This window comes from Chanodichthys erythropterus, chromosome 15 (assembly GCF_024489055.1).
Source record: "Chanodichthys erythropterus isolate Z2021 chromosome 15, ASM2448905v1, whole genome shotgun sequence".
NCBI lineage: Eukaryota > Metazoa > Chordata > Actinopteri > Cypriniformes > Xenocyprididae > Chanodichthys > Chanodichthys erythropterus.
Genome location: NC_090235.1, coordinates 27030125 through 27054680, shown reverse-complemented (window position 1 = coordinate 27054680; position 24556 = coordinate 27030125). Strand labels below are relative to the sequence as shown.

The window sequence follows — 24556 nt, the reverse complement described above, 5'->3', positions numbered from 1 at the left end:
GGGGAGAACAGCCGTCCGTCCAGCAGTGATTTCTCATCCTCCCCGCTTACGTGCTTTGACTCCGCCTCTCCACTGTCCCTGCCTCGCGCTCAGTCTCACAACCCCTCTCCAGAGCAGCGGACGGAGCCCACCACCATTCGTCGCTGCTGCTGCTGCTGCTGTTGTTTTCCTGTGCTGATCTACTGATATAATGGCTTCCGATGGTATGGATGAACGATCCCCATTGTTGTCAGCACCGAACTCGGGGAATGTCACGCCCACCGCACCCCCGTACCTGCAGGACTCGAACCCGAGAGGTAAATGTGGGTTCTGATTTACGTAGGAGTGCTGAATCATTTAGGGCGGATAGTAGTGAGCACTGATATGTAGCAGACTGCAGCCTATTTAATGTGATACATTGTCAGTAGACGACAAGGAATAACAGCTCAGAGGAACGGGCCTCAATCTTCCAGATATTGCCATCGCAGCCTCATGTGATGGGTACATAATGTTGTATTCCTGGAAAAGGGCACATTTTGTCGAATTTAAAGCTAGTTAGTAAACAAACTGCTTTATAGGTCATTAATCTATACACATTTGTCGGTCGACTGATACCGGTTCAGCCGGCTGCACATTTGTATGGATATTTCGAGGTCGCTGCATTTAAGATGAGGCAATTGACATTTAGCTTGCAAGAGATGTTTTGCTTCATTCATAGACCTCTATCAGTACCATTTCTCATTGTCTTATAGGCCCAGACCAAATTATATGTGGTCGATAAGCATATTAAACATTATAAGTGATCAAAATACTTATTTACTCTCTATCTATAAGACGCAATGCTAAAAGTAAACAAAAAATGGACGAGGAAAGATGTCATTTCACGATTTGTTTTGCAGATAGACTGTAAAGAGTGCTGTTTTTGAACTGATATTTTTATACAGCCTACATGCTGGTAACACTTTATTGTACAATGTCCTTGTTACACATGTTACATGTACTTACTATGAAAATAACAGTAAATTATACATAATTGCAGGCAATCCTAAACCTAACCCTAAACATACACCTTAAAAAATAAAGGTTCCTAAAGGAAGTTTTTGCAATGATGACATTGAAGAACCAGTTTGGTTCCCCAAAGAATATTATGTTAAAAGAACCACTTTTTCTTAGTGTGAAGAATATAATCTAAAGATTTTTTTTTCCCACTATAAAGAACCTTTTGTGAAATGGAAAGATTGAAATGGATGTTCTTCATGGAAACATAGAAGAGTGTATAGTAAGTGTTAATTAATATCAGTCAGTACTTACTTGTGTAATTACACTGTAACAAAGCCACCTTAAAAAATGTAACCATAATGCTTTGTTGTATAGACATGCAGGCATGTCTGCCCAAGTGTGGGGTTTCCAATAATTGATATTCCTATAGACTTTTACCTTTGCTTCCTCTAATGATGAATAATTGTTTGTGTAGATGATTGTGAGGCTGTAATGAGAAATCAAATCAAAGTTAAACAGACATGTCCACCTTTTGCAAGTCTGAATAATATTTTAGGAAGCCAAGCACATGTGATGGTATATTTTACATACTATAAACATTTAAATATTTAATAGTAAAACAAGTTTTGTGTGGTGGGCTGAAAAAATGTGAACAGAAGTTCTCTCCGGTTTCTAAACAACTGATAAATAAGACCCCAAAGACACATTCATGAGGAAATATGGGTGTCATATTTCCAAATGGACCCCTTAAAAAGGATTTTACATGATTATGATTTTTCATTGACCGATAACTTGAATATACTAACAACTAACAAAACTAGCTGATATAATGCTGACATATAGGCCTAGTCTATGTGTTATAAGCATGGTTATTGGCCCATTAATCATGATCTCAAAATGAACAAACGCCTCATTACTAAACAGTCAAATCTGTCAACCTTGATCTTTTGTAAATCTACCCATATTGCACTTCCTGATTAGCGGAAAAAGATTTACATTTTTACTGTAATGATCCTCTTACACTTCGTCTCATTATTCATAATGCCTTTATTACCGTACCATGATCAGGTGATGTGGAGGGCATAAACTATGTGTGCTAATGTACTCTAGCATTATTATCTGCCCTAGTATTTCAGACCCCTGGATTACAGTTTCTTTCACTGCTTTTGACCACAGCATTCACTCACGGAGTCTATGAGAGGGATTAACTTGGCCTGTTGAGGGAGGGATTGCTGAGTCTGTGCACAACATTGCTTAGTGTGCTGAGATTGTTGTTTATACTGCAGTTGCATTCGGAAGCCAAGCCAAAGATACATTTATTGGAAACAAACACCTGTGTGCATCAAACCCTATAAGTATAGAACTGTGTTAGTTAAAGTCTGCAAGTTCTAAAGGGTTAGTTCACGCAAAAATGAAAATTCTGCCATTAATTACTCACCCGTAAGACCTTTGTTCATCTTCAGAAGGCAAATTAAGATATTTTTGATAAAATCCGATGGCTCAGTGAGGCCTGTATTTCTAGCAAGACAATTAACACTTTTACATGCCCAGAAAGCTACTAAAGATGTATTTAAAACAGTTCATGTGACTATAGTGGTTCAACAATCAAACTGCCAAAGTCATGTGATTTCAGTAAACGAGGCTTCGTCATGTCATAAGTGTTTCGAAATGGTTCACCACTGGGGGGTGTGACTTTGGCAGTTCGATACATGCTCCGAACCACTGATTCGAAACAAAAGATTCATAAAGCTTCGAAACTTCATGAAGCAGTGTTTTGAAATCGCCCATCACTAGATATTGTTGGATAAAGTTGCTATTTTGTGTTTTTGGCACACAAAAAAGTATTCTTGCCACTTCATAACAATAAGTTTGAACCACTGTAGTCACATGAACTGTTTTAAATACATCTTTAGTAGCTTTCTGGACATTGAAAGTGATAATTGTCTTGCTGGCAATGCAGGCCTCACTGAGCCACCGGATTTTATCAAAAATGTCTTAATTTGTCTTCTGAAGATGAACGAAGGTCTTACCAATGTGGAACGATATGAGGTTGAGTAATTAATGACAGAATTTTCATTTTTGGGTGAAATAACCCTTTAATAATGATCTATGTTCTTAGACATCTGAGAAAGGGTAGACCAAAGGATAAGAAAGAGCGCTGACCTTGTCTGAATGACTTTCACTGAATGAGTTTTGTTTTAGTGATATGTGATCAGTCCTCTGAGGCGAAAACCAGACCAATTATTGCTATCTGCTCTAGTAGTGATGTCACGTCATTTCTGCTAGGACCTCACAAGATAAGCAAAAATTAGCTAATTGAAACTCTTTAAGGTCTAGGGATGGGCAGGAGGAGAGTTTTCTGAGTCTAATTTGAGATGGATCTGCCTCTAAACGTCAGATTCTTTCTCTGTTTGGTTACCTGTCAATCAGATCGTGTGCCTTTGTAAGTGGGTGATTGATCAGATTTTATTGTCAGTTATCATTTTGGCTTTCAACATTTATCAGGATAAAATAATTCCACATTCCTTTTCACAATGATGCTCTTATTTTGTTATAAATCCAGTGCACCCCTTTCCTTTACAACAGTGTTCTTGTTCCTCCCTAAAAGCACAAGCTTACTCCCTGCCCTGCCAAGTTCAACAAATGTGCATAATGTTTCCAGAGCCAGTCATGTTAAACAACTGTGATCTGCAAATACATTCTCTGTCCGTTGCTAACGTTGGCAAGGAAGACCATTATGATTAAATTACAAACTTATATCTTTAGTAAAAATTTGATTCAATCTCTAACTCAAGCTATTTAATAACATGTGTAAAGAAACTTTGAGTTCTCTTGGGATTTGTGAAGATCTCAGCTAGTACCATTAATGTTGACGACTGGAAAATAAAATCACACACCCCTTTTTATTTGAATATATGTATTAGTTAGTATATATATATATATATATATATATATATATATATATATATATGTATGTATGATAGTGTTATAATGACCATATTGCACATTTGTATTTGTATTTAATTTTTAATTCTTTTTTAAATTTTATCTATGGTATGTACAATGCCAGCCACAATTTTAATTGCTGTAGAAATTGTTAAAATAGCAATAAAAAAGGTGGGGGGAAAAAAACAAAACAAATTTGTGATCTTAATATTGACCAAAATAATCATGATTACAATTTTTTGCCATAATCGAGCAATGCTCGATGCAGCTCTGTGGACAGAATTGGAGTGTACTGTTCTTAAAGTCACAATGAAATCAAAATGGACCATTATTGTTTTTTTAATAGAATATTGCAGTATTTAATATAAATGATTTATCTGTGCACATCATTATATATATATATTTAAATACGCCCTCGTAATCTTTAATCAAAATAACTTCCCCTTCCCACTCCCTCTTGCAGCGACATCTCTTCTCTGATGATGTGTTAACTGGCGTGAGGGCGGGACAACCTGTCACTCACATGACATCACAGCAATAGCAAACCACAACGATCCAATCGATTCCTGATGGACAAAATCAAGCCCCGCCCTGCATTTATTCTTTTTTGAGAAGCCGTTTCACTTGGATATACAGCACAATATAGAAGAAAAGACTAAACTTAAGTTCCTTTTCATGCTGACTTGAAGCATACTAAATGTTTTACTGCACTCTAAAAAATACTAGGTTAAAAACAACCCAAGTTGGGTTTAAAATGGACAAACCCAGCAATTGGGTTGTTTTAACCCAGCAGTTGGGTTAAATGTTTGCCCAACCTGCTGGGTAGTTTTACTTAACTCAACTATTGTTTAAAAATTACAGTATTGTTTACTTAAAATGAACCCAAAATATCTTGAAAATTAACATTTATTAATATGTTTAATAAATGAAGATTTTAATTTCATTTTAGATTCATTTTAAGTCAGCCATATAGTCATTTTCAAACAATAGTTGGGTTAAATAAAACTACCAGCAGGTTGGGCAAACATTTAACCCAACAGGTGGGTTAAAACAACCCAATCGCTGGGTTTGTCCATTTACAACCCAACTTGGGTTGTTTTTAACCCAGCATTTTTTAGAGTGTGATATTTGAGATTTTTCAATGTATCAATCTTTATTGGATATTTAATTGTTCATGTTTATTTTTCTTCTGTTTTTATATTTTGTTTTTAGAATTTACCATTATATAACATACACAAAGTTTTTTTTTTAAAACCACTAATAATTTTATAACACTGTTAAATGTAATCTTTAGCAAATTCCCAAATAAATATCCATTTTCCATAACTGTACATTGTAATGTTTTGATGACTAAATTCACATTTAAAATTATTGGTTGTAGTTTTTAGTGTTTTATTTTTAATTTAATCAAACAATAGTACCATACAGAATATCGGCTATTTATCAGTATTGGGCAGAATTGTAATAATATCAGTGCATCCCTAAAATAATGTCGTTTTGCACATTATTAATACAGCCACATGTTTAGATGATTAGAGTAAAAACTAGAACAAGTATACTTGCTTATGTATTTTCTCTTTCAGTTAACATATTCACTATTGTCAATGCATGCTAATCTCCCCTGCACATGGGACGCTCAACGTCTCTCTGATTTTTTAACATGATAGGAAGACAGACAGAGAGGGAGCTGCAACAACAGCTGGCCGCAGGCTCCAGGGTTGGGAAAAGGCCTCTCAGTTTACAAACAGTACAGGCTGGTGTCAGAGAAATGAGACCTGTGCTTCTGCTTGCCCCTGGAGAGATGGTATATGCTATATTAGTGTGAGGATATGTGCTAAAGGATATGTGCTAAAAGTCACCAGGAAATTAAAATTGACAATTCTTATTTTTAAAGCTGCTGTCCACGATTTTTGGCCCTCTAGCGGTTAATAAACAGAACTGCACGCGTCTTGCGGTGGAACATTCTAGCCGAAGCTACTTTTCTCTGTGTATGTCTATGGCGAGTCACGCAGTTACTGTGATACTCTGCGGCAGGTCCTACCAGTCCAGTCTGAATAGTCCGAATATAAACACTTATTATAAGTGTACCATAATGATTCAGGATAAGACAAAAACATGGTTTGGAAAATGGATTCATGTTGTATATTTTCATTATATAATTTTTGTAAATTTTTAACACAAAAAAATGAAATGAAATATTGCAGTATTTATTATAAGTGATTTATCCTCATAAACTTTAACTCTTTCCCTGCCATTGATGAGTTTTTCTGGCAATTTGTGTTTTCGCTGTTACAAATATTTTGAAATAGTACAGCATTCGGATCTAAAAACAAGCGAAGAAGAAGATTTGTGTAAACCACAAGGAGTGGATAGAAGTTGTTTATGCATAAGTAAGCTAATTTGATCACCAAACATTCAACAGCATATAAATCAAAACTGCCTAACATTACTGAGAACTTACTATTATTACAGAGAACCCAATGTTATGAACCCATGAAGAGGTATACTTTTTGTTCAAATAGTTTTTTTGATGAAATTGCATTCAAGTGTATATAAAATAAGAATGAATGAAGCTAGATTTTTTTTATTATTATTATTTAAAAGCAGAGGTTCCATCGCTATCTCACGACCAGTTAGTGCGTATTTTACGAGGTGGCTAATTCGTACGAACTCACTGGTACAAACTCATACGATTTGTCTAAACCCCAGTGACGGGTAGGTTTAGGGGCGTTGTTAGGGGTAGGTCATTCGTACGAATTCATACAAATTTGGCAACTCCTAAAATGCGTACGATTTAGCATTGTACGATTTAACGTACAAATTCGTACAAGTGAGGTCATGAAAGTTTTGGCGGGCCTAAAAATGCAAACTTAAGGCCTTTGCACACTGAGTCCGAAATTTTCGCATGCGTTTTTTCGTATTCACAATCCTAAAAATTCATTACGCACAGAGACCTTGCACACTGAGTCCGATGCGTATTAATGAATGCGTTGCGAAAATAATCGCAAAACAATACAAAATGAAGTCTTCAAGCAGTGAGCACGATTATTAGTTGTCTCCCCTCTTCTAAAAAGAGAAAAAGAACAAGGAAATATTGGGTCCATTCATAGAGAAAAAGGTGAATTCACCTGATCAAGGAGCTGCGTGATTATCCGAGCGTTTCAAAGATTACTTCAGGATGTCAGTGCCTCAGTTTGATGCTTTTCTACTGGCACAATATGTCTTGATATTCGGTCTCTTTGTATTCCTCACGTTGTTTGTCATTCAGTGCTGCTGTTTTGTGCTGTAGAAGACGTGGCTCAACTTGTCAGATGGCATTCTGGATTTTTGCGTTCACGTACGGTGGCTCTGAATTGTCAAAATGGCTCTCAAAATGCGTGCCACGGTTGCGAAAAACGCAGAAAATCGAACCTGATCCGAATATTTTTTTGATGGACGAAAGGTTCAGAGGCAGTGTGCAAACGCGATTGACATAACATGAGGTCGAATTTATTTTTTAACGTGCGAATTTCGGACTCAGTGTGCAGTGACCTTCAGTAATAATATTACAGTTTTTAGTGTATTTTTGATCAAAAAAAATTCGCCTTTTTCCAAAAACATTCAATTTAAATCTTAGCAACAATTTACAAAATTGCAATTTAAAACAGAATAAATAACTTTTTGATTTTTCTACTCAATTAATGATATTTGGAATAATATCATATAGTAATAATAATACAACCTGAACTGATTAGGACAACATTTTAACTTTTTACATATGATAAGATCACACTTCTTGGACACACTATGTGTTTTTGGTATCCTGTGGCAGCACGTAAAGAGATTGATGATCCCCGACAGCTGAATGAGGTCAATGGGCCAGAGCTGCTGTCAGTTGTTTTTGCTGTGGTGTCACATGTTCAATATGGCTGCAGTATGACTGTGTTATTGCCGGAGTGATCTCAGAATGACAAGTTACAGACAGCAGGAGGAACATGTCTTAATTTCACCCAGAATAAGCAGCCGGGAATGTCATGGCTGAGCCCTGGATTTCGGTAATACTAAATACAAGGGTAGACTGAGTGCAGGGTTTGGCTGATCGCCCAGATATTTTACAGTGGATGTGAGAGAGTAATTGAAAGTGTGAGTAGGATGCACTTACTGCTGAACACAATGAATCTGCATTTCTGTGTCCTTTAGATGGGATTTCAAATGAGGCACATTTATAACAGAAATTTTACAGATTATATCTCAGCGCCAACCAGAAAGACAAGAATGCCTTTCCATTGATTCATTTTTACGGTTCTGTTACTCAGCAAAATAATTATCACTGCTTATTACACTGGAATACTTGATTCTGATTGGTCAGTCATGGCATTTCACAGTCAAATGTTGTATAATGTAATTTCATGCCCATTTATTTACACATTTGGTAAATAGCCAAATAATAATGAGGAATAATACATGGAATAATGGATCTGAGGTCATTATGGCAAAATAAATAAACCTCTTAAGGGTGATGCAAAACCTGATCACCCTGCCTGGGTCTATTTTGCAATAATGACTGGCTACATTACCAAACCAATAATACAGCATTTAGTCTTTGCAGTATCTTGCACTACTCAAGTTAAAAACTGTCACAAGTTGGTAGGGTCAGTTATGCAGACTAACTAATATGAAGTGACTAAGTGAACCAACAGATTTAACATACAGTACCATCAACATAGTATTCATGCAACACTGAGCGACTAGTTTTAAAGACTGCATGCTGGTTTCTCTTCCTCTGCAGCTGAATTACCTCCACCCTACACAGCCATTGCCAGTCCAGATGCAGGGGGAGTGCCTGTCATTAATTGTCGAGTGTGCCAGTCTCTTATCACTCTGGATGGCAAACTCCATCAGCATGTGGTGAAGTGCACCGTCTGCAATGAAGCTACGGTAAGAGAACGCCAAATGCAGCTTGAGCTTAGTCATGCACAGCTTTAGTCCTTTATACTTTTTTTTAGATGTACTAGAGGTGAGAAGTGTGATTAAAAGCCTGTATCTCAAGTTAATGAGTACTTTTATGGTAAGATTTTATGGTATTATAGTATATACTTAAAAATGCAGTGTATATTAAAGAACCAGGTGGTAGTGCCTATTTCTGAATAATCCAGTAAATTAAATATTTTACTAATGGAATGTATGTAAGGGTTCTGCTTTGGTTTTGTTTAGTTTTAGGGTGCGTTCACACTTGTAGTTCGGTTCTTTTGTCTCATTTGGTCCGGACCAAAGAAGAAAAAAAAACATTTAGTCCTGGTCTGGTTAGCGTTCACATTGGCAATTTTATCTTATGACGTATTGCCTATTTTGAGACGGAATTTACCAAAACAAAAACAGTGCTGTTTGCTGAGGTAAATGCGCTCGTTGTGTGTGCGTAGCAGTGCGTAGCCTGCATGTGATGGTATTTTGGCCAGCTGGGAACTCGTGAAGAGCTTATAAAATGTGTAAAGTAGTCAAAACACTGGCGGGAATCCATCCGTAACACACACAAATGAACTGCTGCATGGAGACGCGCGTCTGATGCCTGTGATGGGCAAACTCGCGACTATGAAAAGAAAAACCAACATGCGTGAGGATTCTGTCCTTTTTAGGGTCTCGTCTTCCTGTTTTTGGTTCGGTTACATGTCTTTGGTCCGTGTTGTGTTCATATATCATTCGAACCGCACCAGAGTTCATTTGGAAGTGGACCAGGGTTCGGATGGCAGCGTTCACATATGTTCAAATGAACCGCACTAACCGAGCAACCGCACCAGGGTTCGTTTTAATCGAACCAAACATGACAAGTGTGAACGCACCCTAGGGTTCATTTCAACATAGCCTATGTGAACGCCGCCATCCGAACCCTGGTGCGCACTAAAAAAGCGGACCGAGACTGCTGAAAAGATGGGCTTCCAAACAAACTCTGGTGCGGTTCGAATGATATATGAACGCAACACGGACCAAAGAAATGTAACCGAACCAAAAACAGGAAGACGAGACCCTAAAAACGACAGAATCCTCACGCATGTCGGTTTTTCTTGTCATAGTCGCGAGTTTGCCCATCATAGGTATCAGACGCGCGTATCCAGCAGTTCATTTGTGTGTGTTACGGATGGATTCCCGCCAGTGTTTTGACTACTTTACACATGTTATAAGCTCTTCACGAGTTCCCAGCTGGCCAAAATACCATCACATGCAGGCTACGCACTGCTACGCACACACAACGAGCGCATTTACCTCAGCACAATGCATTGTTTTGGATGATCGGTAAGTTCCGTCTCAATACGTCATAAAATCCGACCAATCACGTTGTGAATGTATCCCTATGCCTTAAGGTTCGGTATCTTTTGGTTCGGTGATAAAATTGCCAATGTGAACGCTAACTGGACCAGGACTAAATGTTTTTTTTTTCTTCTTTGGTCCGGACCAAACGAACCGAACTACAAGTGTGAATGCACCCTTAGTGTGTTTTGGTTTCATTTGGTTCCTGCTCATTAGTTTCCATAGTTTCTAATTAATCCAGCACCTGTTTCTGTTTTAGTTAATTAGCTTTCCCTAGTATTTAAGCCCTTAGTTTCCTCCGTTCTTTGTTCAGTCTTGTGTATGTTAATGTATATTTGCTGTATCTTTCTCCTAGCATATTCTCTTTGTTTAATAAATAGCATCTTTGATTTGTGTGTGTATATACACATTACAATGTATACTGCTTTTCAAAGGTTTGGGGTTAGTACGTTTTTTTCAAAGAAATTAATACTTTTATTTTTCAAGAATGCACAATTTCTGTCAAATATATAAAAAATAAAATCACGACAAAATATTAAGCAGCATTGATAATAATAAATGATTTTTGAGCAGCAAATCAGCATATTAGAATGATTTCTGAAGGATCATGTGACACTGAAGACTAAAGTTAAGATGCTGAAAATTCAGCTGTGCCATCATAGGAATAAATTACACTTTAAAATATATTAAAATAGAGAACAGTTATTTTGAATTGTAACAATATTACTGTTTTACTGTATTTTTTTGGTGATCAAAAGAATAAATTTTACAGACTCCAAACTTTTGAATGGTAGTGTATTGATAGATGTAAAATGAAAAATGAATGTTAATATCACATTATAATACACCTAATTTAAAAACAAAAGACTCGAAACAGACATTATAAAATGGATTGTCTTAGCACGAGCCACATTCATGGCTGTAAATAACTGATTTATGCACATATGTGACCACACATCAGTTAATTATGGCACAATTCGACAGACACAAACTAAACTCTGCTTCCTGTTATACCTGTCAACCATAATAAGTTCTTTCTCATCTTGACTTGTTTTTGACATGTCTTTCAGACAGACCTTATTTCTGGGCTGCTTTCATATCCACATTAAAAAGTTACAGTTTTGGCAGTATTTTTTCCACTGTTTGTGTTGATAAAATAAGTTTTGAGTCTGGGCATGAATCCAGACTAGAAACATAAGTGAAGTTTATCAGTGAATAATGATTTCATTTCAGCATGTTCCTTACGCAAAGTAGTTATCAAACTGTAAAAAAATTACCGTGATTTTAACAGTAAAAGACTGTAAAAAACGGTGAAAAACTGTTAATTGGTTTACAGAAAGTTTCCGTACTATATACAGTTTATAACTGTAATAGATTTAACGGTGCATTTAATGTCACTTTACGGTAAAATACCGTTAAATTCACAGTTTTTGAAAGTGAAAAATAACAATTCATTGTAAAATTTACAGTGTAAAACCGTAAATTTACATTCCTACAATTCCCTGCGTGACACTTCACATTTGATATATTTTTGTTGAAATAACACTGTTTCTTCTTAGTTTTTCTCATTTTTTTCTAATCAGTTGTGTACATTAGGATTTTATGTTACATCTAATGTTGTTAAATTAATGTTTATTGCATTTTTTAAATTTCATGCATGTTACCATGATGGTGTTTAGTGTGTGTGTGAATGACAGTGTGTGCACCTTCTATATGTTAGTGTTGTCCTCCTCAGCTTGTGGAAAAGCTGCTTGTGATGAACTTTGATTCATCATGTGACTCTTATCACCACTGTGTTTGGTGACTGTCAGTGTATTATAAAGATACAAAACAGATATTAGTACTTCACTAGGTTGGTAAATTAACATTATATCATTTAATGAATTGATGTTATTTTACCGTAAATTTTACTGGGATTTTTTTTACAGTGTACTGAAATCCAATGTTAAATATACATATTTAAAATGTAAAATTCACATGTAACTCCGTAAGTATGTTTACGGTTTGATGTCATTTTTACAGTATTGTTCTGGTAACCACAGCTGCCGGTATTTTTCCGTAGAAACAACAGGATTTTTTTTACAGTGCACTATCCTTTTGATTGCTCATCCAACCGAAGTCAGTATCAGATACAAATATAGTCCTCACTAACAGAGCTTAAGGTAATTGTATTTGGATGAAAGATCCACGTTCATAGCCATAAGTGTTGTGTGCTGAAGAGGGCTGAGTTGCAGTGTAATTGAATTGTCTGCATGAGAAACACTTTGCCGTGGATTCTTAATCTAAACTGCAGAGTCACGTGATTAACATGTTTTAAGGCCTGTTCTTAAAGTGTCATCTGCCACTTTAAGGGGTGGTTTTGTTATCTTGGAGGCTATGCCCATATTCATTATATAACTGTCACTTGAAAATGTGGACCTAATTATACATGTTGCATTACGTTAAACCTTTAGCTTGTTTGGTTCAGAATCAAATCTTTCATAAATTCCTATGCAAACCTGACCTTAATAAGAGGTATCAGTAAAAGGTTGCTCTGTCTAGATTCATTAGGGCATCCTTTGGCTAGTCCCTATAATAATAGAATTATTCAATGTATAAAGACTTGTTGGTTTCTTGCAAAACATGCTTAAACAAGAGGGTATGCAAGGTAAAATACAGGTTTTAGCAAGGCTAAGATTTATTATAGTAAAGCATTATATTAGAATTATATTACATTTGATTGTTATCTTGCATATCGCGTGATCCCTTTTGAAACATGATGTATCTATTTTTTAACAGCCTATAAAAAATCCACCAACAGGAAAGAAGTATGTTAGATGTCCTTGCAACTGCCTGCTAATCTGTAAAGACACGTCTAGGAGGATAGGATGCCCTCGTCCAAACTGGTAAGTGCTAAAGACACACTTCAGAGGGTTGTTTAGTAGGTATGTGTTATGGGATCTGCAACAGTATATTACCGCAGACATGTATTACCATAAACGCTCAAACAAGCAGTGCTTGTTTTGAGTTTGAATGGCTAGGGGATTTTACTTGGTAATGTCAAAACATTTCTCATGCTTTTGAAAATCAGTCTGAACATTTGTAGAATTATTGTAGTGAAGCACAATTTTTCTAGAGTTTTTTTTCTCTAGTGAATTAACATGCTGTGGACACTAAATGACTTGCCTGAGGTAAATGTAATGCTATTTGTGATATTATTCTCAAGCTGTTTTATTCATGTCTTTCCGCGTTTGGAACACTGGTTTCTAATTATATCTATCCATAGATCGTCTTCTTCTGCTCTTTTTCCTGTTATGGCGGTTAGCAAACAGCATTGCATTACCGCGCACTCCCGTTTGGGATTAGAGTGTGGATCGCCTGTGACCGTCTATATTTGTCGTCTATCTGCGTGCACCGAACCGTAACGATCATATCGTGATGGTTCGGGACGAATACGTGTACGAATATATTTCACCTCTACTAAAAAGCTTTTTACTTGCTAAAAAAGTATAAATTATCGATCAGACAATAGAAAGCATGTTTCAGGTTTTTCAGGTTTGATCATGTTGATCGTTTGGAAGCCTTAAAATGTGCATATCATATATGATACAGTAGGCTTTATTGGGTAATATTAACAAACACTTTGTTACAAATATGTAGAAAGTGAAAAACTGACATTGTCTCTGTGGGCCCCCAGCAGACGGATCATCAACCTGAGCCCTGTGATGGTGATCCCAGAGGAGCAGCCCGCCCAGCCAGCTCTACCAGTCCAGCCTGAGGGCATGCGTGTGGTCTGCGGCCACTGCGGCAACACATTCCTTGTACGGTCTCACATCTTTATGTTAATATTTCATTTCTGACCTACAATAATGTTTTTGAAAGCAGAGATCTGTTAATGCATTTATTCTACCATTCAAAAGTTTGGGGTCAGTAAGACTTTTTATGTTTTTGAAAGAAGAGTCTTATGTTCACCAACACTGCATTTACACAGTTCAAAATCCATGATAAAACATTGTAAATGTAAAATGCATTTTATGCCTGTGATGGCAAAGCTTTTCAGCATCATTGCTCTAGTATTCAGTGTCACATGATCCTTCAGAAATCATTCTAATATGCTGATTTGCTTAATATATTTTGCTTAATATTTTTGTGGAAACCGTGATACATTTTTTTTAGGATTCTTTGATGAATAAAAAGGTTTTTTAATGTCATTTTCAATTTATTGCATCCTTGCTGAATACAAGTATTAATTTCTTCCAAAAAAAATCGTACTGACCCCCAAACGTTTGAATGGTAGTGTATATGTAGAGTTTTTTTAGTGCACATGTTCTTAGTGTCCTGTGATGCCCCTGCTGTATAGGGCAGCGATGATGAGTGGTCCCAGTCTGCCTCAGGCCTGGCTATTCGCGGCCCCTCTGATCTTTTCAAGGTCCTAATACACTGCCACCTTTTTAGTCGGTGGAACCGACAAAATGACAAACTAATTAGAAATAATAATAATAATAAAATTCACATGGTTCCAGGGCTCCAGACTAAGATTAAAATGTTTGCAAATGTGACAAAAAATTGAACTGTAATTTATAAAAAAAATTTTATGCAACAATAAATAAAAAAATAGGAAAACTTCATCCTTATGCAGTTTTGTCAGCTATTATCGCAAAAAGCACAGCGCAAGACATGATGTTTATTTACAAATGAATCATTCATATGACCTTTGCTATTTAAAGGTGCCATAGAATGGAAAATTGAATTTACCTTGGCATAGCTGAATAACAAGAGTTCAGTACATGGAAATGACATACAGTGAGTCTAAAACACCATTGTTTCCTCCTTCTTATATAAATCTCATTTGTTTAAAAGACCTCCGAAGAACAGGCGAATATCAACATAACACCGACTGTTACGTAACAGTCGGGATCATTAATATGTACGCCTCCAATATTTGCATATGCCAGCTCATGTTCAAGGCATTAGACAAGGGCAGCCAGTATTAACGTCTGGATCTGTGCACAGCTGAATCATCAGACTAGGTAAGCAAGCAAGAACAATAGCGAAAAATGGCAGATGGAGCAATAATAACTGACATGATCCATAATTACATGATACTTTTAATGCTATTTGTAAATTGTCTTTCTAAATGTTTCATTAGCATGTTGCTAACGTACTGTTAAATGTGGTTAAAGTTACCATCGTTTATTACTGTATTCGCAGAGACAAGAGCCGTCGCTATCATTTTTAAACACTTGCAGTCTGTATCATTCATAAACACATCTTCATTCTTTATAAATATCTCCAACAGTGTAGCATTAGCCGTTAGCCATGGAGCACTAACAGATCTGTTTGAGGGTTATATTAGCTGTGTGAACTTTGTTTATGCTGTTTAAGCCAGTCGCGAGCTCGGGGAGCAGGGAGCGCGAGGAATTAAAGGGGCTGCAGCCTGAATCGGCCCATTTATAATTATGCCCCAAAATAGGCCATTAAAAAAATTTATAAAAAAAAAATCTATGGGGTATTTTGAGCTGAAACTTCACAGACACATTCAGGGGACACCTTAGACTTATATTACATCTTGTGAAAAAACGTTCTAGGGCACCTTTAAACTAATTCACAATCGTATCAGATTGGAATATATTATACTAAATACAACACCTCATTTATCTAACTCAAAGGGATAGTTCACCCAAAAATGAAAATTCTGTCATCATTTACTCACCCTCAAGTTGTTCCAAACCTGTTTAAATTTCTTTCTTTTCACACGAAATAATATATTTTGAAGAATGTCGGTAACCAAACATTTGATGGGCCCCATTAACTTCCATAGTATTTTTTTTTCCATACTATGGAGGTCAATGGTGCCCATGAACTGTTTGGTTACCCATATACTTCAAAATATATTATTCTGTGTTCAGCAGTAGACAGAAATTCATACAGGTCTGGAACAACTTGAGGGTGAGTAAATGATGACAGAATTTTCATTTTTTGGGTGAACTATAACGTTAAAGGATTAGTTCACTTTCAAATGAAAATTAGCCCAAGCTTTACTCACCCTCAAGCCATCCTAGGTTTATATGACTTTCTCCTCAACATATTCAATGTACGAAGAAAGTGTAAAACTATTGCAGTTCACAAAGCTTACGCCTTCCCTATTCAACTTACGGAAAAGGTGTAACTGACTCAACGCCAGTTTTCACTTTCTTCATAACTTGAATACGGAAGGTGGTCTGGCTAGATATTTTACTTCATAACTCGTTAAATATGGATATTGTTTTTACACAAATCCATAGCTTCAGAAGGCCTTTATTAACCCTCCAGAGCCATGTGGAGTACATGTTTATGATGGATGGATGATGGATGGATGCACTTTCTTCAGCTCATACTCATTGATCCTGTTCACTGCCATTATAAAGCTCTAGTGCATCAGGATATTTATTAATATCTCTCCGATTATGTTCATCAGAAAGGAGAAAGTCATATACACCTAGGATGGCTTGAGGGTGAGAAAAGCTTGGGCTAATTTTCATTTGAAAGTGAACTAATCCTTTAAATAGTCATAGTCTATACTGAATCTTCCTTTCATACACTGACTGTTAAAAACTAAAGTAAGAATCTATGTACTTAACTTCTTAACTTCTGATTAAATTAAATTCTGTAATTTGTCAACTAAAAAAATGTCATTGGGTGCTAAATGTTTCATTTTATTAATTTTTTGTCTGGAGCTTTGTGAACATAACTCCTTTTGGCCTATAGAGGCAAGATGCAGGAACTGTTATAATCTTAAAGAATTCTTGCTCTTTTCAGGATTCAACTGCGTTTTGCCTTTGTACAGGGTTAAATCCACTAATTATCCTAATTAATTCCAGTATACATGTAAATTTATTAATTGAAATCATATCTAAAATATTTTCTAGTAATTTGAATTATTTATCAATAGCCATTTGAACTAATATTTGAATATCATGCACTGACCCCTTGAATCAAGTTTGGTGTAGATTATAAAATGAATTGATTTGTGCTGCTTTGCCATGCTGTGTTTGCTTACTCCAGAAATAACTTTCTTCTTATCTTCTCGTTTTTGCAGTGGATGGAGCTCCGATTCAATACACTGGCCAAGTGCCCACATTGCAAAAAAATGTGAGTTGCCATCATTTGTCATATTATTTGTACGTCAAAAATGCAATGTCTGTGGCAAAACTCCACCGATGATGTGCCGTTCTCAGGAGAAATGTCATAAATCTCAATATGCCATGTGTGTTACTAGCCGGAGGTCAGGATTGAGTTTGTACTGGGCAGTTTGTAGAAACTGAAAGTAAATAAACCCTGGTGAGTTCCAGTTAGAGAGGGAGGCAATGTGATGCCAGTCTGCCAGTCACTTGAGAGAGCAAACGCATCATGCTGACTTACTGAAACATGAGCCCTGCACGCTAGTGACGCTGCAAGGGAGAGTTATGACAACAGATGTTGCGGCACACGTGAATGGAGCCGTGTCCACAGTCTCCCAAAGCAAATCATAGATTTCCACTCGAATGCAGAGCATTTGAAGAGCCAGAGAAGGAGATACAAGCAGCAGAAGGAGAGAAATTAAGTACCTTAAGCTATCTGGTTCGTTGTGATTCCAGAAGAATGTTTGAAAATCCCATCACATGAGAGGCATGTGAAGGGTCATGGTAAGACTTAATGGGAGTCAAACAGGAAAAAGAGCAGACCATGTGACTCAGTGACGCAGTTCTTTTTGGACTACAGGCGTTTGTTGGGCTGCTTAACCAAGTGAGATCTTACATCTAAAAGGCCGTGCACGCTGAAGACCAATTAATTTGTTATAGCCTAATTTATCAGTTTTTCTCAAATTATATTTATGGTTTGGTTCAACCCTCAATTTATTATTCATTAAAATATTTATTTTCCCAAAGACAAATTATTTATACAAAGTAAGAAGATTATTTATTATATAATAAGACCATATCATATTTACATATTCTTTCTTTAGATATAAGCCAAAATGTTACTCAATGTAGGTCAGTATATAATTTTTTGGTGACACTTTAGCTTAGTTCCAATTCTCACTATTAAAGGGTTAGTTCACCCAAAAATGAAAATTCTGTCATTTATTACTTACCCTCATGCCATTCCACACCCATAAGACCTTTGTTAATATTCAGAACACAAATTAAGATATTTTAGTTGAAATCCAATGGCTCAGTGAGGCCTCCATAGGGAGCAATGGACACTTCCTCTCTCAAGATCCATAAAGGTACTAAAAACATATTTAAATCGGTTCATGTGAGTACAGTGGTTCAATATTAATATTATAAAGCAACGAGAATATTTTTGGAGTGCCAAAAAAACAAAATAACGACTTATTTAGTGATGACCGATTTCAAAACACTGCTTCAGGAAGATTCGGAGCATAAATGAATCAGTGTGTCGAATCATGATTCAGATCGCGTGTCAAACTGCCAACGGCTGAAATAATGTGACTTTGGCGCTCCGAACAGCAAATTCAACACACTGATTCGTTTATGTTCCGATGCTTCCTGAAGCAGTGTTTTGAAATCGGCCATCACTAAATAAGTCGTTATTTTGTTATTTTTGGCGCTCCAAAAAATATCCTCATCACTTTATAATATTAATATTGAACAACTGTACTCACATGAACCGATTTAAATATGTTTTTCGTACCTTTATGGATTTTGAGAGAGGAAGTGTCCATTGCTCCCTATGGAGGCCTCACTGAGCCATTGGATTTCAACAAAAATATCTTAATTTGTGTTCTGAAGATTAACGAAGGTCTTACAGTTGTGGAACGATATGAGGGTGAGTAATTAATGACAGAATTTTCATTTTTGGGTGAACTAACCCTTTAACTAGTTGCTTATTAGCATGCATATTACTAGGATATTGGCTGTGTTCTGCATGACCATATTCTAAATTCCTTAATCCTTCCCCAACTACCTTACTAACTATTAATAAGCAGTAATTAGGAGTTTGAGGCAAAAGTCGTAGTTAATAGTTAATAGTCAGAATTGCACCTTAATATCGCAAAAACTAAATTAGCTATAATATGAAAGTAGAAATTTCACTTAAGATAAAACTAAAGCATTTTGTTATTCTGTGTTTAATTTAGTTTGCTTTCTATAAATAAAGACAACTTAACCTTAAAGAGTTAGTTCACCCAAAAATGAAAATGATGTCATTAATGACTCACCCTCCAAACCCGTAAGACCTCCGTTCATCTTTGGAACACAGTTTAAGATATTTTAGATTTAGTTCGGGAGCTTTCTGTCCCTCCATTGAAAATTTATGTACGGTATACTGTCCATGTCCAGAAAGATAATAAAAACATCATCAAAGTAGTCCATGTGACATCAGAGGGTTATTTAGAAGTTTTTGAAGCATCAAAAATACATTTTGGTCCAAAAATAACAAAAACTATGACTTTATTCAGCATTGTATTCCCTTCCGGAATCCATTCTAATGAATCATTTCATCTGTCGGCGTTGGTAATGCACTTTTACTTGGTTGTTTTTGGAGATTAGGACATCCACGACATGCACACTTTTTAAAAAAATTGCAATACCAAAATACAAACAATGTAGAATAGCTTGAATACAGCGTGCGTCTCCCTCAGACTGTAAACGAAGCTTCACTGCGTCACTGCAGAGTCGTGAACCCGGATTGACAACAGACCCAGAAGAGAATACAATGCTGAATAAAGTCATAGTCTTTGTTATTTTTGGACCAAAATGTATTTTCGATGCTTCAAAAACTTCTAACTAACCCACTGATTTCACATGGACTACTTTGATGATGTTTTTATTACCTTTCTGGACATGGACAGTATACCGTACACACATTTTCAATGGAGAGACAGAAAGCTCTCGGACTAAATCTAAAATATCTTAAACTGTGTTCCGAAGATGAACGGAGGTCTTATGGGTTTGGAACGACATGAGGGTGAGTCATTAATGACATAATTTTCATTTTTGGGTGAACTAACCCTTAAGTACTCACCCTCATAAGTGTTGCCAAGTCTGCCGTTTTCCCACGGAATTGTTCTACTTTTACACTGTTGCCGTGGGTTGAAGCGACCCCAAATAACATGATATTTAGCCACTGAAATGTGAATTTTACCAGGGGAACCCCGCCAAAAATGCGTATTTTTACCCTGCGGAACCCAATTTCTTCAAAAGTGGTACGAAATGTGATTGGGTTAGTTTTGAGTAGCAATTGGGTGGGTTTTGTTGTGAAAACCTGGCAACCAAACACGTAAGACCTTCGATCTTCTTCTGAACACAAATTAATCACGTGGACTATTTTAACGATGTCTTTAGTACCTTTCTGGGCCTTGAAAGTGGTGGCTAAATTGCTTTCAATGGAGTCAGACAGCTCTCGGATTTCATCAAAAATATCTTAATTTGTGTTCCGAAGATGTGTCATAGACTTCAAATAAATGGTTTCACTTTTTCAGTGTAATTTTCAGACTAGTTTGGATGTTGGCTTTCCTGTGTAGTAGCCATTGAATACCTCTTTCCATGCGTCTGTTTTCCAAACTGCTTTTCCTATGCAGGGTCACAGGCATTTCATAATTCCTGTGTACGGAGCCTGATACAGTCCAATAAAACAGCCGCTTTAGGTTTGTGGTCTGTTTAAAGCAGCACTGGTACTAAGCATTTGTGCTATCTTTGTCTTTAGATCTTCTGTAGGCAGTGCTCTACCCAGAAGGCGCTGCTGTGCCTACATTACAGTAGGAATGATCTGCATTTTCATTGGTATCGGTTTAACGGTGAGTATTGTTTTTGTTGCTTTAATTTCTAATGCATTCTCTACCGTTCAAAGGTTTGGGGTCAGTAAAAGAAATGTATATCTTTATTCAGCAAGGATGCATTAAATTGATCAAAAGTGACAGTAAAGATTTTTATGTAACAAAATATTTCTATTTCGAACAAATGCTGTTCATTAAAGGATCCTGAAAAATTGTATCATAGTGTCCACAAAAATATTAAGCAAATGTTTTCAGCATTGATAACAGGAACAAATGTCATTGTAAAATATAATAAAATAGAAAACAGTTATTTTAAATTTTAATAATGTTTCACAATATTACTGTTTTTACTGTACTTTTATTAAAATAAATGCAGCTTCTTTCAAAAACAATAAAAAATCATAGATAGATTGATCTTTTTCTATCTTTTTCATTTCAACTTAGCTCTTATGAAGAAACAACAAATGAAAACATAATAAAACACATTTTGATGCAAAAATATGCAATATATTTGTTTTATAAAGTCAAAGAATATAAATATTTTATTCATATTAGCACACTGCATAATAATAAACTGCACCTGTCATGTGATTTTGTTCCCAAAAAATGTGTTTTGGTGGTTTAATGTGAGGAGTTCTCCACTGTAGTTTCATCACATGACAGTATAATAATAAATGCAAATAATAAATATAATAAAACCTTCCTGGATACACTTACTTCCACTCGGTCCATTTTCCCCGTACGTTTTCTTTAGTAACAGTGTTATTTAAATCACACTTGTAAATGACATCATGGTCAGATGATCATTCTCAGAGTTTGATTTAAACCACATATTATATTGCAGTTCCAAAAAGAAGTTACCAGCCACTCGAATTAGCACTTGGCAAGTGTTCATTTTGGGCTCTGGATATGAACCATTAAACTATGTTTGTTTGCTCATCACAAATTCCTGGTGTTTTTCCTCTCAGGTGGGCACTCAGGACTTCGCCAGGCGTTACCACGCTACTTACGTGTCCTGGGCCTTCGCATATCTCCTGGGTCTCATCTGTCTGGTACGAGCCTGCTATTGGGGAGTGATTAAAGTCAGCTATCCAGAGAACACCTTTGCATAGACAAGACAAAGCGTCCATCCTTCAAGTCCTTTAGTGTTTGTTTTTCTCTTGATCTGAACAGGTTAACCGTTGGATGCTTTGTCCTGTTACAAGAGTTTAAGAATCCAGGGGATTTAGGTACCTTCAAATGTTTTCAGATTGAGTTATTGATTAGCTCTTATATTTCTCTTACTGATTTGAACCCGCAATATGATTACTTGAGGAATTAAAGTGAAATCAGTGATTCTAAAACTAGAAAAATAATATGAATAATCCATTTGTGGTACGCCTCTTGGATTTGTCATGGTGAGTGGATATCGAACATATTTTACGTACTGCATTTTGTTACCAACTTGACCAAAAGAGATGATCTTTTATGAACAATTTGCCCATTGCACTACAATTTTATGCAATTCTTCTGTTGTGTTGCTGCTAGTTACCACACCTGTTGTGAGCTGAGAGATGTTATGTTTAGAAAGCCTGCCGGCACCCACGGTGGCACTATCCGTTATTTTAAATGTTCAGATATATTTAACTGTTCTTAAAATCCTGTGCCAACATTTTTTGTTGTTTAGTATCTGTTAGGGGATCTCCCTCTGATGAAATTTTGCAGTATTTCCAAATCAATTTTGGCCGCTCAAACTCACTGTGAGCAATAGTCATTCATTTTTTGTGGCTTTAAAAGAAATACAGCATGTACACAGTTACTGGACCTCTAAAACGAATATTCCGGGTTCGATACAAGTTAAGCTTATTCAGCAACACTTGTGGCATAAGATTAATTGATTGATTAGCAGGATTGAGGAAAGTTTATTTTAAAAGTAATGCGTTACAATATTGCGTTACTCCCTAAAAAAGTAACTAATTGTGTTAATTGCTTTTTATGGAAAGTAATGTGTTGCATTACTTTCCCATTACTTTTTCTCATCTGGGCTGAGCTGTTTGTTTGTTTGTTTGTTCTCAACATGTGGACAGGAGAGCTGTCAGTCAATAAATAGGAGAACAAAGGAATTTGCGTTTTTTATTTGAAAAAGTAACTCAGATATTTTGTTGTAAATTTAAGAGTAATGTGTTACTTTATTAGTTACTTGAAAAAAGTAATCTGATTACGTAACTCGCGTTACTTATGTTACTAAGCCATAATTATGAGGTCAAAAGTCAAAATTATGACATACCAAGTCATTATGAGATAAAAAAAATTAACTGACATACCAAGTCATAATCATGAGATATAAAGGTAAAATTATGACATACTAAGCCATAATTATGAGATCAAAAGTCAAAATTATGATATACCCAGTCATTGAGATAAAAAGTAAAAATGTACATACTAAGTCATAATTATGAGATCAAAAGTCAAAATTATGATATACCCAGTCATTGAGATAAAAAAAAAAGTCAAAATTGACATACTAAGTAATAATTATGCGATAAGTTAAAAATGACATTCTAAGCCATAATTATGAAACAAATTGTCAAAATTATGACTGTCATTATAAGATAAAAAGTTTAAATTGACATACTTTTTATGTCATAATTTTGGCTTGGTATGTGATCATTTCACTTGGGTATATCATAATTTTACTTTTTATGCCACAATTATAACTTTCTAGTTGAAAAGAATAGCATTTATTTAAAAGTTTTTTGTTGTTGTTGTTTTTTTTTGTAATAATGTAAAAGACTTTACTATCACTATTGGTCAATTTAATACATCCTTGCCAAATAACAATATTTAAAAAATCTAAATGACCCCAAACTTTTGAACGGTACTGTACTATTCTTTCTGTGTTCAATTTTACAACTTCATTGCCATGACAATGTAACACCTAAAACTCTTTAAAATGCTTTAAAAATGCTTTAAAAGCTCAAATAATACACAATTTTTAGAATTAATGAATTAACTGGTCCCATTCACTTCCATTATAAGTGCCTCACTATAACCTTGATTTTTGCCGTTTTTCTTTTTAAGAAAACGAGGGAAGAGTCAAAAATCTATATTTTTGTGGTAATCAACATTACGCCACAAATGCTGTGGAATGACCTTAACTTGTATTGAACCCAAAATGTTCCTTTAATTTCACTCATTGATCGGTAATAATGACACTTGGTGAATGGGAAATGACGTGCATGATTTAATGATTCTTTTGTACTCGGAAGCAGTGTTTTATTAGTCTGTTACTGACGGGCACAGTGGAAGTGTTACACCATGTGTCTAGTGCTCTTTCCTGTGTGTAGAATGTAAACGCCCCACTGCTACCCGCCTAATTCCACAACTCACTACATCCTTGCTAGTATTGCTGTAGCTTACATTTACAGTAGTTCTGTATTTTGTCAAGACAAATGGAGATAACTATACTATCTAAACTTGTTCTGAATGTGACAAGCCAGTGAAGTCCTTGTACATAGGAAACTGAGCACATAAAGTCTGTAGATCAAGTTGGAATATTGCTTGGGTCTTTTTAAAACAATAATTTCTCAATAAAACAGAAAAATATTCCAGTGTGATGCTTTGTACCAGCTT

The 24556-nt window shown here is 35.8% G+C and overlaps 1 protein-coding gene across 2 annotated transcripts; it reads left to right on the top strand.

The window, feature by feature from the left end:
* On the top strand, positions 1-24505 carry pip4p2 (phosphatidylinositol-4,5-bisphosphate 4-phosphatase 2). 2 transcript variants are annotated; one of them, XM_067411858.1, is made up of 8 exons: positions 1-296; positions 8693-8841; positions 12985-13091; positions 13883-14006; positions 14546-14614; positions 17264-17316; positions 20875-20965; positions 21913-24505. In XM_067411858.1, exons 1-8 carry the CDS (start codon positions 191-193, stop codon positions 22054-22056), a joined length of 843 nt encoding a protein of 280 aa, XP_067267959.1. In that variant the 5' UTR covers positions 1-190; the 3' UTR covers positions 22057-24505. The 2 variants fall into 2 exon arrangements, with proteins under 2 accessions (XP_067267959.1, XP_067267960.1); XM_067411859.1 differs by lacking the exon at positions 14546-14614.
* The last annotated feature ends 51 nt before the right edge of the window (positions 24506-24556 follow it).